This window comes from Calonectris borealis, chromosome 1, assembly GCF_964195595.1.
Source record: "Calonectris borealis chromosome 1, bCalBor7.hap1.2, whole genome shotgun sequence".
NCBI classification, from domain to species: Eukaryota; Metazoa; Chordata; class Aves; order Procellariiformes; family Procellariidae; genus Calonectris; species Calonectris borealis.
Genome location: NC_134312.1, coordinates 137,271,734 through 137,290,492, shown reverse-complemented (window position 1 = coordinate 137,290,492; position 18,759 = coordinate 137,271,734). Strand labels below are relative to the sequence as shown.

Genomic DNA, 18,759 nt, shown 5'->3' with positions numbered 1-18,759 from the left:
TGCACCAATTTTAGGTTCGTTCTTTGTCACTGAAATTGATTCAGGTGTGTTAACAGCTGTAAGTATGGTCACCTTTTGGTCATCTGTTCAGGCATGTGAAATAGCCTATAACTGTAAATAAGATTAAGTCACTTGTTTTCAATGTTTTAATGGTCAGATCTAAGTTTATATGGTCTGAATTCTAGGGTTTTATTAGAGATTATTATAATAAGATTCGGATGATTTCTTGGTTCAGAAGATTGTAGGGTCTTAGATTGCACTTGAAATTTCCTTAGATACAGAAGTATCCCAGTAGGCACCTGTTTTATGTTAGACAACATGTATTTGTAACTACAAAGAAAAAGAAAATTTCCATAATGCAACTGTGTGTACATCTGCTTGGATTTAAAAAAAAAAACAACAAACCAAACCTTTTGCTTAGTTTGCTTGCAGAATGCAAATAATAACTGTTGCACACTCAATCTTGTAGAGTTTATCCACCTTGCGGAGGACCATGTTGTACTGTATTATATTAATGAATCAGCAGGAATAATTACTTACAAGTGAAGTGTCAGTCTTCTAACAGAAGGGGTGCTTCAAGCAGAAAACAAAATTTGGTAAAAGGAGGGGGACTGGTTGTTTTTGAGTGGAAAAAAAAAAAACAAAATACAAGTGACAAAGACAACGGTTGACTGCTTTGCATATTCTAAGAAAACCCTAGAAAATAAAATTAAATCTGACATTATGTTGTTAAGTCTTCTGCAATTTTAATCCTATAATGGTGCTTGCCTATGTAATTAAGTGGTGTTTAACAATATAGCATAGATTTTAAACATAAAAACTTTAAACTTTTCTGAAAGGCATGATGGAAGAGATAGAAAGGATAGAAGAAAGATTTTGTATCATTTTAAAGCATCTTTTTCATAAGTAATATATAGCTTGAATATAGAAAATAATGTGTTATTGCAAAACTCTAGACTTGATCAACTCTCATTCTGTTTCAGGTGTTCATTCACTTGGCATCATAGTCATCAGTCTGTAGATAAATAATCGTCACAGGAATGTGAAATTAAATATGTCTTTTATTGCAGAAAAGAATGGGGATTAGAGACTTTTCTTCCATCTGCTGTGCTGCAAAGCATGAAAGAAAAGAACATAAAGAAAGCACTTTCACACCTTGTCAAAGCAAATCAAAACTTAGTTCCTCCGGGTAAAAAGGTATTACATTTGCATCTTAATGAAAAATATGTTTTAAAGAACAGAAAGGGTGATGTGCACGGGAAACATTTAAAATTAATCCTTCAGAGAAACACCTAGCCATTATATTTTCAGGGAATATAGACAATTTAACTTTTGGTACTCAGTACAACATAGCCAAGAACAATTAAAAATAATTAATTATACCCCAACTAAACTATATTCTTATCTTGAGAATGCCAGAAAACTGGTTATTAATGCTTCATGTATGATAAAGATACATATTTTTTAATTCATTTAGTGCTTTCTATTAATGGCAGACTTGTTACGAAAGTTATTGTTCTCTCTCTGATGCTCAGATCTGAACCACATTAACCTATGGGCCTGACATAAATGCTGTTTTTCAGGATTGTTTTCCATTATGCTATAGATAGAGACTTTTCACTGGCCAAGACCTAACTGTATAGATGATGCTCTTACAGTAACTGACCCTCCTTGCTATTGTAAAATGCTTTTCTTAGCACTAAGGTTTAACTTCAGCTGGAAAAAACATGTAGAAGACAATGACTCTGAGAAATGCCTTTGTTACATGCATACAGCTGAGGCTGGTTTTAGACACCATAATGAGGTTTCTTTCTGCAAGTCATCTAGTCTCTCTTTGTAGTCAATGGAGAGAAATAGGCACTTCTAGGAAGCGATTCATCCCGTCCCACATTAGGAACCAAAAATAGGTCAGATGACTTGTGTCCCAGAAATGCCTATTTCTCTCCATGGACTATAAAAAGAACCTAAGAGTGACTAGTTGAGACATAAAATGAGTTGAATCCTGCTTCGTGACACTTTGCTTCTGAACAGAAAAACCCCAAAACACCTGGTGCCTAAGCTAAGGTTCCTTGTGATCAGCAGAAATCCTACTTGGAAGTTTCAGATCACATCATGACTGTGAACATAGCTCTATGTGTGTGACCTGCAATGCTCAGAAAGAAAGGCCACCTTTTTGACTGAAGCACTGCATGTCTCCTATACTGCTGAAGCTAAAGCTAAATAATGCCAATTGCTTATTGTTTATCCCGGTAGTGTAAATTTGGGGTTATTTTGGAAGCCATCGCTGCTGCAGGCCTTGCAGGTGATGACAGTGGCATACAGTATCGGTTCTTGGTTAGAAGAGAGGTTGCCACAGTCCCTTCCTGCAGCAAGCAGACTTCGTTGGTTTTGCTTCATTCTTTTCGATTTGAGCTTTGGAAATATGTTATGTGCCCACCTGCTTTTTTAGCAGGTAGGTCTCAGAAACAAGGCATCTGAGCTCATCGTCACCTTCTGTCTCACTTGTAGGTACTAACGCAGAAACTGATTTCTTTCTGGGGTCTTCTGTCCCTCCGCATGAAGGAAAGCCTGTCATTCTCAGGATTCTCCCGTTTTTTACAACCCCTGTATACTTCTCCACCAACTGAACACCTGGTGAAGAGAAGGGGAAAGCATTCCCACTAGTTGCTCTGCTCTGGATTAATTTCCTCCTTAGTGTCGAGAAAAACCTTAGGATAGGGGCTCTTAAAATGCTGTTCAAGGTCAAATAAGATTTTGAATTAGAAATCTAACGGCTGAAATGAGAATAGTAAATGAGATGAGCTTGTTTGATCTTATCTTTTAAAAGTCCAGATATAAGGGTTTACCAGGGAGGTAAAAGGTTTGGGTCCAGACTGTTTGGGTGAAATGAACTGTTTCTTGTTTCCATTCAGTCTCATAAAATATTTCCAAGTTGTTTCTTTTTAAGTTGGTAGTTTAAGCTCAGAGGAGAAAAAGTAGATAAATTATGACATGTATTGCATGATATGACCATAAGTATTGGTGTATTGTATTTGGCTTTCAGATCTATTCCCTACTAAATATAGTTGAAGTGTTTTATTTAAAAAAAGGGGAAATGCAGTAATGAGGTGGAATAATATGCCATATGCCACAAGTACCTACCAAAATGTAATACACAGAGCTGACAAAAGCAGATTCTTTGTTCTCTTTCTCTGTATAGGTACATAAATGTTTAAGAACTGATGGTAATTATGAATGCAAAGCTGCTGTCTAGCCTTGAAATCCCTGAATGAACAGATGTTTAATTTGAGTTAGTTTAACATTTTCCCTTCGTTGGAGTAGTTACGATGTTCTTGCATTGCTGTGATATACCCATACCCAAGTTCTCGGTCCATTTTAACTAGACAAACAAGATCTTAATTTTAAGAATAAACTGTTTTTCCTCATCTGAAACTCAAGCATCTAATGATTTCGTTTCAGGCTCTGAAGAGCTGTTATTGCAGTCCATTCTCCTTAGACTACAGAAATACATTTTCTTTCTGAATTTGGTAATGTGATGATTTCCACCACTATCTCTTACCCCTGTTTCTCCTTCCTCAGCTATCTGCTCTGCAAGCCAAGGTGCATTATCTAAAGTTCCTCAGTGATCTACGATTATATGGAGGGCGTGTTTTCAAGGCAACATTAGTGGTAATATTTCTCTTGAAATAGTCTCTCTCTTCTCTTGATTTTTTATCCAAATACCTTTTTGCAAAAGCTGGACCATATTATGTTCTTTAGAAGTTTAGGTTCTATTCATACACTTAAAAAATAATTGTTAAATTGAACCAAATCACTTTTTTTTCTTTTAATCTTGAAAATAACATTGCTGTTATAATTTGAATTTTTACGAAGGATTTAGATATAGGTTAGCACCCTTTTGGCAAATAGCACCATCCAATTAACTATAGAATACTAATATTATTAGTCTGGAAAACTCTTGATGACAAAGATTTCCTTTAACAGAAGCAGATTCCATCCATCCATCTGTCTGTCCATCTTACTATCCATTTAAAAACTACAGTCCAGTCAATATCCAGGAGCAGATTCCTCTACTTTTTAATTGTGAATCAAGTATGCTCTTCTATATCGTGTCTTCTTAGAAAACCATAATAATCTTCAATGAGGAAATGCCATGCAAATGTAGCTCCATGAAAATGAAAGAAGGCAGTGGCGATTTCTGCCACTATGCAGTGCCTATCATGTTTTTTACTTTTGCTTTTTTTCTTTTTCTGCTAAAGCAGGGAGAAAAGCGTTCAGAAGTGACACTGTTAGTAGGGCCACGGTACGGAATCAGTCATGTGATAAACACCAAAACAAACCTGGTGGCTCTCCTGGCAGACTTCAGCCACGTGAACAGGATTGAGATGTTTACAGAAGACGAAAGCAGTGTTAGAGTTGAGCTGCACGTCTTAGATGTAAAAGTAAGTTTGTTGTTGATTTATATTGATATAATATCTTTAAATAACGTTTTTGTCTTTATTTAAGGATTTGATCAAACTATACTGTTCTGAACATTTTCATGCCAATAATATTCTGAGGGTGCGTTTTTAGCTTTTTTGTGGTCAGAGTGCATGTAGCGTATGGCTTGGGCATTTGAGGAGCTTACAGTGTACCAGACTGGTGCTTTGCAGCACTTGTGTTCTATTCTGATTTTTTTCTTGGCTGACCCCAGGCAACTTGCTTTGTTGTTGGCTTCCTTGATTTCCATGATGGGAAGTGGTGATGATGAAATTGGCCTTCTTTCGAAGCTCCTTGAGCCCCTAGAAGCTACTTCTAGTGTAACAGACGATATTATTACCATTAGAGAATCACCAGCTACATCAGACCAGTGTGCCCTGTAATCCAGTGTTTTATCTGCAAAGTTCACTGCAAGTAACCACATAGCGGTTACCAATGGAATAAACTGTAAAAGGCAAGGTTTTTTTAGCCCTTATAATTCCAGTTAAGTGTTTTACCCTACATAATATATTCATCGATGCTCTTCGTCTACCTATGGTCATTTAATTTCTCTTGAAACCCACTTAACACTGTGTCTGTGGCATCTCCTGGCAATCGGAGGAGTTTTGTATATTATATTGTCCTGGTTCTTCTTGCTGTGTTTGCTATTTGGTTTTGAACTGGAAGGCTTCACAGATTGTCTAGAGCATTAATCGGGATAACCAGAGATTGAAGGAATAGTTCTCATTATACTTGAAACTTAAATATTCTGTGAAAATAAATAGAGCCTAACAGTTCTTTTTGCTTACCCAGCTGTACACAAAAAACATACACAAGGAATATTTTACTAAGCTTTTGCTTTGAATGCTTTAGATTTATTGACCTGGAACTGTTTCCCTGTATTTAAGTTAATGAAAAAAACATTGCTGTGAATTAATCTACATGCTCTTTGACAACAACTTAAGAGAAACGTACAGGTTGGTGAACACCGCATCTCTTTCACCTCACTTAGCAATGATAACATCTGAGGATCTCTGGCTACTTTACCTGCATTACTGTGCTAAACTCATAGCCCTGTTGTGAGAAAGCTGTTATCCCCTTTTTGCAGATGGAGAAAGTAATACAGAAATCAAATCCTTCCCATCTACTCGTATGTAAAATGCAGCACTGTATGCCAGTGTATTATATATTACCATGATATTGTGTTGTTTTATAATACTGTTACTGTCTTATTGCAAACCATCTCCTTGCATTTTAACACAATGCAATCTTAAACCCAGAGAGACTGGCCTAACATTAAATCGCAAATCTAGGAGGCTCTGGGTGGAATTTGACAAAAAATTGCCTCTCTGTGGGGCACAAGTAGGAGTTGTCATTGTGTCCTGTGTAAAAGATGCGGGCACACACAGGTAGTTACTCTCAACTGATGTTTTCATCCCTTGGCTTACCCTAAGGTAGCAGGTTCATATATCCAGATTCTGAATATGCCAGTATATGTCGTATATGCCAATATTTTCTTAATGAATAAATGAATAAACAGTTTGGTTTTCTATTTTATTTTTGGTTCTGTTTAATGTCTTCTCAAGCATGTATCACTTGGCAGAAGCAGGCAGTAAAAGTTTAGCTGTCACAAGACTGTTCAACAGATCAACAGTAGTTCACAGCACTGTTTTCAGCAATCTGAGATTTCTGTGGAGATCATCCATTTCTGTCAATCACTGCAGAAAATTTGAGATCAACATAGCATTTCAACTGTTAGTTTTTAGTAGTCACTCGAAAGAACAGAGATTAATTAGCCCATTGTAGGTTAAATAATTTATAGTTTACTTTTATAGCTATAGCTGAATGCTTTGGAAGAAGCATGTATTGAATAGAACCTCAAACTATAGCACAAAATACTTTAAAGAAAAAAAACGCATAAATTTTTCCAGGTTGCTGAAAACTGTTCATACAACATTCAGGGCACCCAGGGTATTTTGGCCTAAGATGCTGAAGCACAGGCATTTAAAAAATTATCAGACCTATTGTGGGTTTGGTAGTAAGCTATGATCATCAGTTATGTTTTAGCCACAGCCTCCATCAGAATCAGTTGTCTTTTGACTAGTAAGGGGTTGAGTAAGTTGGAAAGCCATCCTTGCTGCATGTAATGTTCCTCCTGGAACAAATGATGCAGGTCCCTGCATCTGTCTTGTGACAGTGGGCTCTGCATGTTAAATCATGATAAATTGTCACAAATGTCCACATAGCTATGAGTCTCTACAAGCTATGAGTGATAAGATGGGTTGTCTATGGTGTAATTTCTATCTATGTATCACGGTAAGGGCTTCATTTTCATTTCCTCTCTAGGAGTTCTAGAGGCGAGGCACCTTGAAATAAATTTGAGAAGAGCAGCTTTTGGTGTTAAAAGCCACAAAGACATGAACAAAAGTTTTAGGCAAAGTAATTTATATATTGAAAAGGGAATTAAAGAAAGTATGTCTCACATGGATGTCTCAGGTTTGATGCTCGGTAGCCTGGCAGCCATAGTTTTTCAAAGCTCTGAGGTCTTTCATTTTTCTGTTAGGTCTGACTTTTTTTTCTAAATGCTTTGAGTTTGTTTTCTTTGCTGATCTCCCTTCTGAGGATCTTTCTCCATTCTCTTTGTCTCTGTTTATCTGCTTATTTTTTCATCACTTGTCTTTTCAGTAATGCCAGGCCACAAACACTGAAGTCTTTAAGCTGTCATTGTAATATTCACTGTCACTGCCGTGTAATGATAGCTTTAACCTCACTACTGTATTTTCTGAACATGAACTTTCCCTGACTCTGTTTGTTTCCCGTGTTTGGTTCTTTACGTGTGCTTAGGGCACCGCATTTTCTGGGAAGCTGCAGGTTCCCATACTACTGCAGGACTCCAGCACCTAATGTACGGGGTTCTTAGCCCTTGGCAGTTTCAGAGTAACAGTAAACAGTGCTTTGGTGAGAATAATATATCTATGCAAGAAAAAGATGGAGCAAGAGTCTTAAAATGGTTAGCTTCTTTCAGAAAGAGAGCAAAATCAGTTGTTGAAATGTCCAGTTGGACTTCTATCTTACTGCAACTCCAGTCTTTTCTAAATGTTTGATACTGTTTGATATTGGTAGTGAGGAAAATAAGTTCTCGTGTGTATTTTTCAACATGGTGTTTGTGATGTAATTCCTTTTGCTTCCATGTAGTAGTATTGTCAGCAGGTAAACAGATTGAGGAGGAACAGCTTTAACCAAGACTTGGTTGTATTCTTCTTAGCCTATTACTCTACTGATGGAGTCATCAGATGCAATGAATCTTGCTTGCCTAACAGCTGGATACTATAGACTGCTGGTTGACTCAAGGCGCTCAATATTTAACATGGCCAACAAGAAAAATACAGGGAACCGAGAAACAGGTATTCATTGCACAGTATGCTAACAATGGTCCAATGTATAAAGCAGGAGCCAGCTTAAGCCAGTGCACCTCCAGATAAATACAAGGCTATACCAAATGAGATCTGATTGCTGGCTCAGACCTAGCACCATAGTATAGCAGTTCAGCTTTATAATGTTCTAATATCCAGCCTATGATAGCATCTTAATGGTAAAATAAAGCAGGTGATGAATTTATTTCATACTGTAGTGAAACAGATGCATGCACCCTGTGAGTGTTATTATTTTATATGCGTATATCTTTTGTAAGAATACATACGGTGTTGGAGAAACCAGCTGGGATTTTGGTTTTGTGTTACTATTCCTTGAATAGCATTTGTACCTAGCTGAGGTTTAGTTTTGTACTAAAGTACAAAAGTACCACTTAAACTTTAGGTCATTGAATCAACAGGTATTTAACTTAGAGCAGAGATAAGTTTGAAAGTGCTTTTCTGAAGTGTTTGATGGCCCAGCTGTCCTATTCAGAGTGCTTATTGCTCAGCATTAACAAGTTCTTGTTTAAAAATTACATGACTTTGCTCTTTGATTTCACAATGTTGACTTTATTTCACCACGCTATAGGAACTGAAAATAGAGGGAAGCATAATCTCCTTGCTTCTGAGTGGAACTGTATACCAAAAACGACCACTTTCCTGGCTGAAGGAGATCAAGAGACTCAAATGTCCTTTGCTGATCCAAAACAGAAGACTGTAGATGTTTCTGAAAGTCTGTTGTGTCAAAAAGAACACAGACATCTGTACATAGAAAATACTTATAATTCAGGTGGATTTGATCAGCATCTGGCCAAGCAAAGTGACCCCACTGAAGCAGAAGAAAGCAGAAATTTTAATCAGCCTTCACTGCTGTCACTCTCAGGTTTGGAATCTAGCAAGAAAGCACAGGATTCCCCCAGGGGAGCAAAAGTTTCCTTTATATTTGGAGATCACAACTTGGATGGTATCAATCCCCAGACTCTTGGCTATGAAAGACTTTTGGATGAAAGTCCAGAAGTACTGGAAAAACAAAGAGCCATTTATCTTAGTAATGCCAATGACATTAAAGGCCTGGAGTTGTCACCAGATGCTGAAAGCATTCAATTTGCTACGAATTCTGTTTACGCAACTATAAACGATGGTAAAATATTTGGAGCTGCGGAAGGGATAGAAGAGCCTTTGCTGCACGATATTTGTTATGCAGAAAACACAGATGATGCCGAAGATGAAGATGAAGTAAGCTGTGAAGAAGACATTATGGTAGGAGAAATCAATAGGCCTGCTCTTCTCAGCCTTTCTGGTTCTAGTGATGACATTATTGATTTGACTTCACTTCCACCTCCGGAAGGTGATGATAATGAAGATGATTTCCTATTGCATACCTTAAACATGGCCATTGCTGCTCCTCCACCTGGCTTCAGGGACAGTTCAGATGAGGAAGACTCTCAGAATCAAGCAACGCAGCCTAGAGACAACAAGGAGCAAGCCAGTAATCTAGGCAATGATGACATTCCAGTGTCGCTTATCGATGCTGTCCCTACTAATACAGAGGGGAAGTGTGAGAAGGGGCTAGATGATGCTGTAGTCTCTACGCTTCAAGCACTAGAAGCTTTGGCTGCTTCAGAGGAACAGCAGACGAATGACAATTCAGGTTCTTTCACCATAGTTACATTTATTCATTGAAAATCATTCCATTTCATCCATTTAGCTTTGGAAATACTCCATTTCATGAGGGTTGGGGTCTTTTTTGGTTTTCTTTTTTTTTTTTGCCATCATTTTGCATACATCATATTCCATATTATTTAATGGAACTACCGTTATGTTACTAAACTACTTGTCCTGGGAACTGTGCAATAAAGTCAGAGTATTCTTACCAAGCATATTTTTGTCTCTAACACACCCCCTTTGCTTGTCACTTATCCAGGTGCTTCAGCTGCTGTCATTTAATTGACTCTTATTTTTTGTGGCTTGCAGGTGTAGCTATCCTGCGAGCATATAGCCCTGAGTCATCTTCAGATTCTGGCAATGAAACAAATTCCTCTGAAATGACTGAAAGCTCTGAACTAGCCGCGGCACAGAAACAGTCGGAAAACACTGCACGTATGTTTTTGACCACAAGTGAAGGCTACCAACCCCTTGTGGAAGAGCAGACTGAATTTCCCATCGCTAAGAATCAGGCTGGAGGGCCAGGCATGAAGCCCTCACAGCCTTTGGCTGGTCGTCAGGCTGCAGAGCTACAGTCAAAAGTTGTGCCTTCAAAGCAGATTCTTCATTCAGATAACATGGAAATGGAGCCAGAGACTATGGAAACAAAATCTGTCACTGATTATTTTAGCAAATTGCACATGGGATCCTTGGTATATTCTTGCACTAGTAAAAGGAAAAATAAGATGACAGACAGCAAAGTAAAAGCACCCTCTGATGGCAATGCTACTGTGAAAAAGCACCAGGGAAGTAAAAAAGCAGAGGCTGATGAAGATCTAAAAGCTAAATTTGGAACTCTCTCAGCAAGAGACAGTCAACGCCTAAGCACTTTTAATGTGGAGAGAACTGCCTTTCGCCAAAGATGGTACGCTGCCGATGATGGGGCAGCAGATAAGCCAAGCCCAGAAACAGTGAACGGGAAGACTTTTCCAAGAGTTCCTGTCCTTGGTAAAACAGAAACTGACTGTAAGGATGAAGTGGATCCTGAGGTGGATCAGGATGATACCTCGGGGCTTAGCCAAGGTGAAAACTTTCTGTCAGATATGACTCCCGTGTCTTCAGCCAAAGACCTAAACGACGCAGAAGATACCGATTTATCTGCAGATGACCATCCTTCAAAGCTTCCAGAAGCTGAGCAGAGCGTGGCTAGACTTTGTGAATATCACTTGGCTAAGCGCATGTCATCTCTGCAAAGTGAAGGCCATTTCTCACTGCAAAGCTCTCAGTGCTCTTCAGTGGATGCAGGATGCAGCACAGGCAGTAGCACGTGTGCTACCCCCGTTGAATCTCCTCTTTGTACCTCTGATGTTAAGCACATTATCTCTGACCCATCAGTGAAGGGCATTGCCTATATTCCAGCAGATGAAAGAGCTGCCATTCTTCCAAACCATGGAACGACATACAAGGACCTGCATCAGCAGCCTGAAGCTGTGTGTCACAGAATGACGGTGCCTGTCGTGCATTCAGCAATTAATGCTGAACCACTGTTCGGCACCTTGCGAGAAGGATGTCATCGGATCCCCAAGATAAAAGAAACTACAGGTACAGCAGTAATAAAAAGTTTCTTACGTTTGTTTTAAAGCTACGTGTTAAGTTGAGGACTAGGTGTGATGTTTGCATTATCTTTACCTGAAACTTCATCGTCAAGCTGTAGAAGACAGTGGGATTAGACCTTCGGTGTATCTATTCAATTTACGTGTACATGTTGAGATGTCCTTACGAGCTGCTTACAAAGATGAATTTTTTTTAAAACCTCTCATTACAGTTAAAAATATTTGGGGGAACATTAATGGAGAGGCCTCTCTTCCACTTTTTGGAAGCCTCTCCAAAATCCATAGTCACTTGAGTTCCAGGATACGTGTTAGATTATGAGATGACTTCCCAAGGTATATTAATGTAGGAGAGGAAAAACTGTGATTCATTTATTATGTATCTTATATGCTATTTTAGCAGATTGTCAAAAACATGCCAGTATGAATAAAAAGCTCTAAATGTAAGGATGAGAAAATGTCACTATCTTATTAAGCATGTATTTACTTCACCATCTGACAGTAGGTGTTTCCTTAAAGAATAATTTACATATAGAACCATTACTGCATTTTTAAGTTCCAATTTCAAGAGGTTTTGTGAACTTACTGTTATAAAAAAATGCAGTTTTTCAGAGATAACATTGGAAATGCTTTCAGTTGGATTTTAAATGTTTCCCTCTTCCTGGGTTGCAACCCACATTATAGCAGTAGCGTGTGAATGCATGAAAATCCAAAAGTAGGACAGACTAGGAGCAAGAATGAGAAATGTTATTTCTCTGCCAAAAAAAACACATTACCAAACCAAAAACACCATGAATACAGCTTTCCTTACCCTCTCAGGTATAGTTAAAGAAGGTATTTTAATCTGAAAGTATGCATCTAATTATTTAATAGAAAATATCCAATCCATATATTGGGGGAGATTTAGAAAGTTTTATAGATGATTTTCTATTCCTTTTTTTAAACGAGTCTGCTGTGGTGGAATGAACAATTAACTATTCATAAGTTGTAAGTTGATGATAGATTGAAATACAAAAGACAGGAGGAACTAGCAATGAATTTTTTGTGAAATATTTTGAGGAATGGAGACCACTGGGAAATGCCATGAATCCATTTGTCCTGACTGTTAAAGATATTTAAAAATTCACTCTCTGAATATTATCAGGGTGATGCTTAATTATTCTGTCTGCTCTTCTACTACCCCTAGTGTAGCTTTCACAGAGCCTGAAAAGGGAAGACAAGGAGGCATGCCTACAGCTTTTCCTAGACAGCCTCTAGCTGACTCCATCATGCTATCATCCATGCTATCAGAATCAAAGGTGCCAAGTCAAAATCAAGACTCTTGTGACATTCCCAAAGTAAATCAGGCTTGTGGGGCAACAGTTAGTTTACGGCCATATGACATGATAGGAGGAAGCCTCAGGATGCCGCACAACAGGAAAGTGCTGAGACGCAGCAGCAGCATCATTGGAGGATCTGCAGGCATTGAGATGCTGTTTGAAAAGAAGGCAGCCGCAGCCAGCTTGAAATGCCTGGACATCACCCGAAGGGACGAATCCAACTCGGAAAGAAGGGTGGAACTCCCCCTGGGCAAAAAGCTGTCAAAAAGTTATTCCCAGAGTTGTGTGTACGTCAGCACTGGTAGGAAGGACAGTAAGAGGTGTTCAGGCACAGGCACCAGTCAGAAGGACTCCAAGCAGTGTCGAACGTTGCCCTTGCGGAAGCTGGACACCAGCGCCTGGAGGTGTCGTGGCCCCTTTAGCTATTGTTTCCTAAGCAGAGGAAACGATGACAATGACGATGAAGATAATGGAGACAGCCATCAGCTCTCGTGTCTCTTCGAACCGCAGCTCCCATGTGAGCTCGCAGAACCAGTCGGTCAATCGTTTTCCAGTGAAAATGAGCAGAAAGTCTTGGAGTCCCCGAAAGCTGCTGAGCCCCTGCAAGAAGAGGCAGTCAACGCGCATGAGAAGAGTGCTGACATCGAAGGTGGCCAAATTGATGTGAATCTCAACGATGTGGCCTTCGACGCACGAATCACACGAATAAATGTGATGAAAGAGAAGACGTATGCAATGCCTGATGGATTTATTGCAGCACAAAAGGATGCCAATGAGCTACTCTCACTGGTCCGAGCAAGTATGGGCAAGAGAGAAGATTTACATCCAGAAACATATGACCTTAAACTTTCTAAGTACAAACAACTGTTATCTATGGAATCGAGACAATTGGGAAGTGCCTGCAGGAAAATGGCCATGGCTGATAAAAGCCCTGAGGAAATGCTTTTAGCTATGACTTCCAGCTTTCAAGTACTCTGTTGCTTAACAGAAGCCTGCATGCGTTTAGTTAAAGTCATGAACTCTGAAACACAGCAGCAGGAAATTATAGCTAAGATAGACGAGGTTGTAATAAACTACATTTGTCTTCTGAAGGCTGCAGAAGCAGTGTCAGGCAAGACCTCCAGTGATCCTAGCATTAAACTCTTGGCTCGACATTCAACTACCATGGCCGCTATTGTAAGCACACTAACACGTTCTCTTAAAATGCTTTTAAACAAATAAAATACAAAAGTCACTTCATAATCTACCTTTGCAAAGCCATACATAAAAAACTTTTATTTACTGTATGTGTATGAACTAATGTAACAAACTCAGCTTTCTCTGTATATTTTGTTATTTTATATAAAATAGGTATGAGATTAAAAAAAAAAGTTAAAATACTGAACACTGACAAAAGTAATGACCAGATCTGTCCTTCCGTTTATACAAAAACAAAAGCCAAAAAAACCCTCTCCCCAAGACCAGAAAAATGAACAGAAAAAATCCCATATAGGAGCAAATTGATGTTTGGCTATTTTTCATATAGTCAAATCTATGGTTGTATGAAGTGAACTTTTAAAGCCTGTTATGTTAATGAAGTTGTTTTCTGTTTCATCCAGGTTTTCACTTGGAGAATGCTCCGTGTTTAGAAATGAGAAATTAAATCATAATGTATATAACACAATATTTAATGTTTTAAAATTATAATTTTTAAGCATTGAAAATAGCAAAAAGACATTTAAAATTCAAGAGACTATTATAACTTACTAGAGAATATATATATAATAAATGACTCTTTTGTTCATATGGCCTGAATTACCTGATTCTTCTTTTCTAGGAAGTTCTATATTTAAAAAAAAAAGAAAAAGTATTGAAAATACCAACTTCAGAGGGTATCTGTTGTATTGAACATTACAGTGTCGCATTTCAGATAGTGAAGGTAACTGCGGAAGACAGAGGACCCAGAAATTAGAGTGTCGTTGTTCTCTCTAAAATGAAAGGTTGATGCCATACTGGTCAGACCAGAATGTATAGGACAGGTCTACACCCTCCTTTCCCTGGTAAATGAGAGAGAGGACCATCAGGAAATTCCTATGCTGTTTACTGTTTCATCATTTATCTATGGTGCATCTGAACAACATGAACTGCATCTATTTTGTTAAATATTTTATACTTCGTATTTTATGATTCTAAATGTTTAACTGTAAATAAGTTAGAAATAAAATGAAGTTTTCAGAATACAATAAATACCTCTGAAATATTTCCAGCCAGAGACAGTTCTTCTCTGAGTGATGACAAAGGCAATTTGTGAGTAATCTCTCCCATCTGAACTTTTCTGGAAAACATTTTGTAGTCTTGCGTTTGAGAGGCAGCCAAAGCAAAAGCTCTCAGTTTCACCTGGCAAATAGGCTTTCACAAGAGCATCTGTTAAACTTTTCAGTCACCGAGGAGCAGCAGCCCTTGTGGAAAGTGCAGAATACCATTCTCCCGTCTGGTGTAGGTAATTTTCATCTGTTTCTCATAATGTCACATGCAAAGAGTATCACTGCTCTGTTTTGAATATTTACCCGTTCAGCTGAAGCACATGTGAAGCTTTCTCTGCTGAACTAGAAAGACTAAACCAACAAGATTAAGTTTTTGCCAAGGAAATATTTTCTTGCATAGAGTGGTGTATTTCACTATGAAACCAAGACGGGCTTTTTCCTCCAACTGCAGAGAAGCATCTCCAGAAACACAGTATGAGAAGCTTAATCTGCTGTCCGTAGGAGAAAAATCTGGTTTCCTAGGCCAATTCACTTAGCACGTGGACCTACTCTGGAGGGCAGCTCAGAGGTAGGCTGCCGGCTGAGTTACGTTGGTGGTGGGTGACAACAGCCTGTCCCCGTGGTGCTCACACTCAGAGCTCTCATTCTGGCAGCCCTGGGAGTGGGGCTGTGCGCGCTGCTCTTTTGCTGCAAGTACCAGTGAAATTCTTTCTGTGGTTTTTGAGTATTTCATACTGAGGAAGAGTGTGCTGAATTGTTGTATAGGTGCATATTCCTTCACTGCTTTGTGAGTTTATGTAAAAATGTCATCAGTGATTCAGAAATACTAAGTTTCAAAAATAGGTTTAGGACTATCACAACTAAGCATCAACACAGATCATAGGGATGTGGCACTTGCAGGGTTGCTAGTCCAGTCCTTTTCATTCCACTTCGTTTCATAAATTGATCTAATTTTATTTCGAAGGTAAGTAGATTTTTGTCCTTACTGTTTAAGAACTTTTCTGACTGTAAACCTGCTCCCTAAGGTTAACTATGGTCTTCTTTTTTGTGGCGATATTTTTTAGGTTTAACTAGTGGGTTTTTTCCCTCTCCTTTTTAATGCATTTTCATAGACTCATAGAACAATTTGGGTTGCAGGGGACCTCTGGAGTTCATCTAGTCCAACCCCTGCTCAAAGCAGGTCTAATCAGATCAGGTTGCTCAGGGCCATTTCAAGTTGGACACCCTCCAAGATAGAAATCCCACAACCTGTCTAGGTACCTGTTCCAATATTTGACAATCCTTATGGTTAAAAAAAGAAAAATTCTTTATGTCTAATCAGAATTTTCCATGTTCCAACAATAACTATTGCCTTTCAGCGTATCGCTGTGTACCCTCCAGAAGTCGGGCTCTCTCTTCTCTGGTATCCTTCCATCAGGTAGCTGTAGGCTGCAATAAAGTCTCCCCTGAACCTTCTCTCCTCCAGGCTGAATAAACCCAATTCCTTCAGCCTTTCCTCCTGTATTGTGTGCTCCAGCCCCTGACCCTTCATGCTCCAGCATGGTGACCCTTCGTTGGACTCAATGGTGTGAAACTGCTTCAGAAACTGCCACCATGTTCCTGTCTCAGTTTAGATAAATAGCCAAGCTCTCCAAGTCACCTCTTAGAAGTCAGCTTCTCTTTCCCCCAGGAATTCCCCCAGGTATCCCCATCCGATACTATGTGAATGTCTTTTTCCTAATCTTTCCACACAGAATTATATGCAGGCTTTTAAACGCTGCCTTATGAGGACTTTGTACAATGGCACAGCTGCTGGAAATAATTTGTCTGTGGTCTCCTAGAATCAAATGTATTCACAGGCATATTAGGTTGGTGGGTCACAATCATCCTTTGTCAGTATGTATTTTCATCTTTCTTCTGCTTGTCCTGTCCAGCTAAGGAGATCCCTGGATGATAATAGAGATGACTGTTAGTAATTCTAAAGTGTATGACCTTGCACATTAGTTGCTACTGAATTATAACCTATTTCTGTTAATCTTAAAGCATTAAGGTATCCTTGTCTTCCTGTGTGGTATCCTAATTTATTCCTGCATTAATTGTATGTCTCAACTTCATGTCATCAAGAAGTGTCACCAGTATGTACCTACTTCTTGCAGTAAAGAAATACTAAATAAGATACTTTCATCTGGAATGTTCTCTACTTTTGTAAATTTTTATATATACACTGTATACTTAGTGATTTTTTAACTTGACAAAATGACAGGCATCTTCATGTTTAAGACCCTGAGTTCAGGCTATTTTCTAAAATAACATTTGGCAAAGTGTGCCATTTTGAAATTAAGAAACAAAGCTGCATACCTACATTTCTTTTCCTTCTATTTAATTAAAACTCCATCAATTCATGATCACTGGAAGATCCAGAATGCTCTGTGATGTCCTCACTGCTCACCAGAGATGTAATACTCTCTCTTACACTAGCACATTATTTGAAGGTGAGAAATGGGCTCCTGAGTATCTTTGTCACCTACACAATTTATATCAGAGAGAGACCCTATGACTGCACTGAAATCCAGTTAAAGTTAATATTTTATCAGGGATTAATTTGGCTCGATAGGGTATAACTGTAGCATTGTAGCAGCATATGTTAAAAGCCAGAGCCTCATTGCACTAAGCACTAAACTGGTACAAAGTGAAAACTTGGTTCACATCACAAGTAGCTTATTGCTGAGCAGTGGCCCTAACATTAACCAGTCTTTATAATTTGCCACTCCAAGTTCAGGAGTAGCTGTTCCACACAAAAATAAAGTGATCACAAGTTTCCACTGCGCCACCTGTGGAACAGCCCTACGCTGTTTTCAGACCTAGATTTGGCCAAAGCAGTAGAGAGCATGAGGCACTCACCATTAAAAAATAAAATAAAATAAAGGGGTAATTACATTTTCCTGTAGGTGTTCTCAAGGTGAAACGTGAGATTTTTTGTCAGTGCTGATGGAATTTGGGAGACGCTGATGGGTGAAAATTCTTGAGACTCAATGACAGCACTCCCTTTGGAGGCTTTGAAGCAGTGGGTTCTGGGGAGAGCAAATTTAGGCTCAAAAGATCTGGGAGCGAATCTCTGATTTCATAAGGAAAAAAAAAAGGCAAACTAACTCTGCAGCCTGTTTTACTATAGTAAATGTAAACCTTTCAATATTGATTTTGAAGTGCACTTCTATTCTGAAATATGCTGTGCTATTAATGGCACATTTTTATGCAATAGGTAATATTTAGTTGCATTTTAAAGTTCATTTTGTCATTCTGAAAAAGTAAGTATTTATTTTCAGCCTTCAGAGTTAAGGAAGAGTAAAAAAGAATGTGTTATGTCTCCTGCTCCACTCATAAAATCTTCTAAATACTTCTTTTTTTAAGTGGTTGTCCTGTCGCACTGGGTTTACACGGACCTTATTGCTCAGGTTTGGGGGATGTTTCTCTTTATGGTATCTGCACGTGCAACCATCTTCTCTTATTCTCATTATATTTGACAGATGTTACCTAGAGCTATTTCAGTTTTTTGCAATGGCCAACCAAATTATTTCTTGTTCCTTTTATCTTCATCAGTGTCTTTTTTCCGGATTACCTTTTTGCCTTGTCTGATCTGTGACAATTGAATTATACCTTGTCACCTGTACAAGAGATGCCTTTACTGCCTCAGAATGAGGCATGCTCCTGTGTGATCCTTTTACCATTCTTTTAAAAGTGGAATGGGAGAGCATCAGAAGCTTACGCAGTAGCCTGAGAATCCACAAAAGCCTCTTCTCATCTGTGAGGCCAAAACTGCAAAATGCTAATATTGGCCAAGTTGGAATACTTGGCACCATTCTTGGCACCAGTGGAGGGCTTTCATTCTGACGCAACCAGAAATGGTTAAGATGTTAAGATGAAGGCAGGACCTCTCAATCTAAGTGACCAAGGGATTTCGGCACAGACAAAGTCCCTAAGTCAGCGTTGCTGTTCCTTGAGATATGAAAGCGATCTCTTGTGGTAGCAGCATCAAGGTGTTTTCCACTGGCAAATGACCCTTTAATTTTCTTCAGCTTTTCAAGAAGTAGCATTA

The 18,759-nt window shown here is 38.7% G+C and overlaps 1 protein-coding gene across 1 annotated transcript in view; it reads left to right on the top strand.

Moving 5' to 3' along the window:
- Positions 1-14,584, top strand: part of FRMPD4 (FERM and PDZ domain containing 4) — a 114,854-nt gene extending 100,270 nt beyond the window's left edge. The window contains exons 10-16 of the mRNA XM_075176352.1: positions 1,071-1,197; positions 3,580-3,669; positions 4,260-4,442; positions 7,724-7,862; positions 8,461-9,522; positions 9,846-11,117; positions 12,317-14,584. Coding sequence (XP_075032453.1) covers positions 1,071-1,197; positions 3,580-3,669; positions 4,260-4,442; positions 7,724-7,862; positions 8,461-9,522; positions 9,846-11,117; positions 12,317-13,665 — 4,222 coding nt within the window. The 3' untranslated portion in view covers positions 13,666-14,584. The remainder of the gene's footprint in view (positions 1-1,070; positions 1,198-3,579; positions 3,670-4,259; positions 4,443-7,723; positions 7,863-8,460; positions 9,523-9,845; positions 11,118-12,316) is intronic.
- The last annotated feature ends 4,175 nt before the right edge of the window (positions 14,585-18,759 follow it).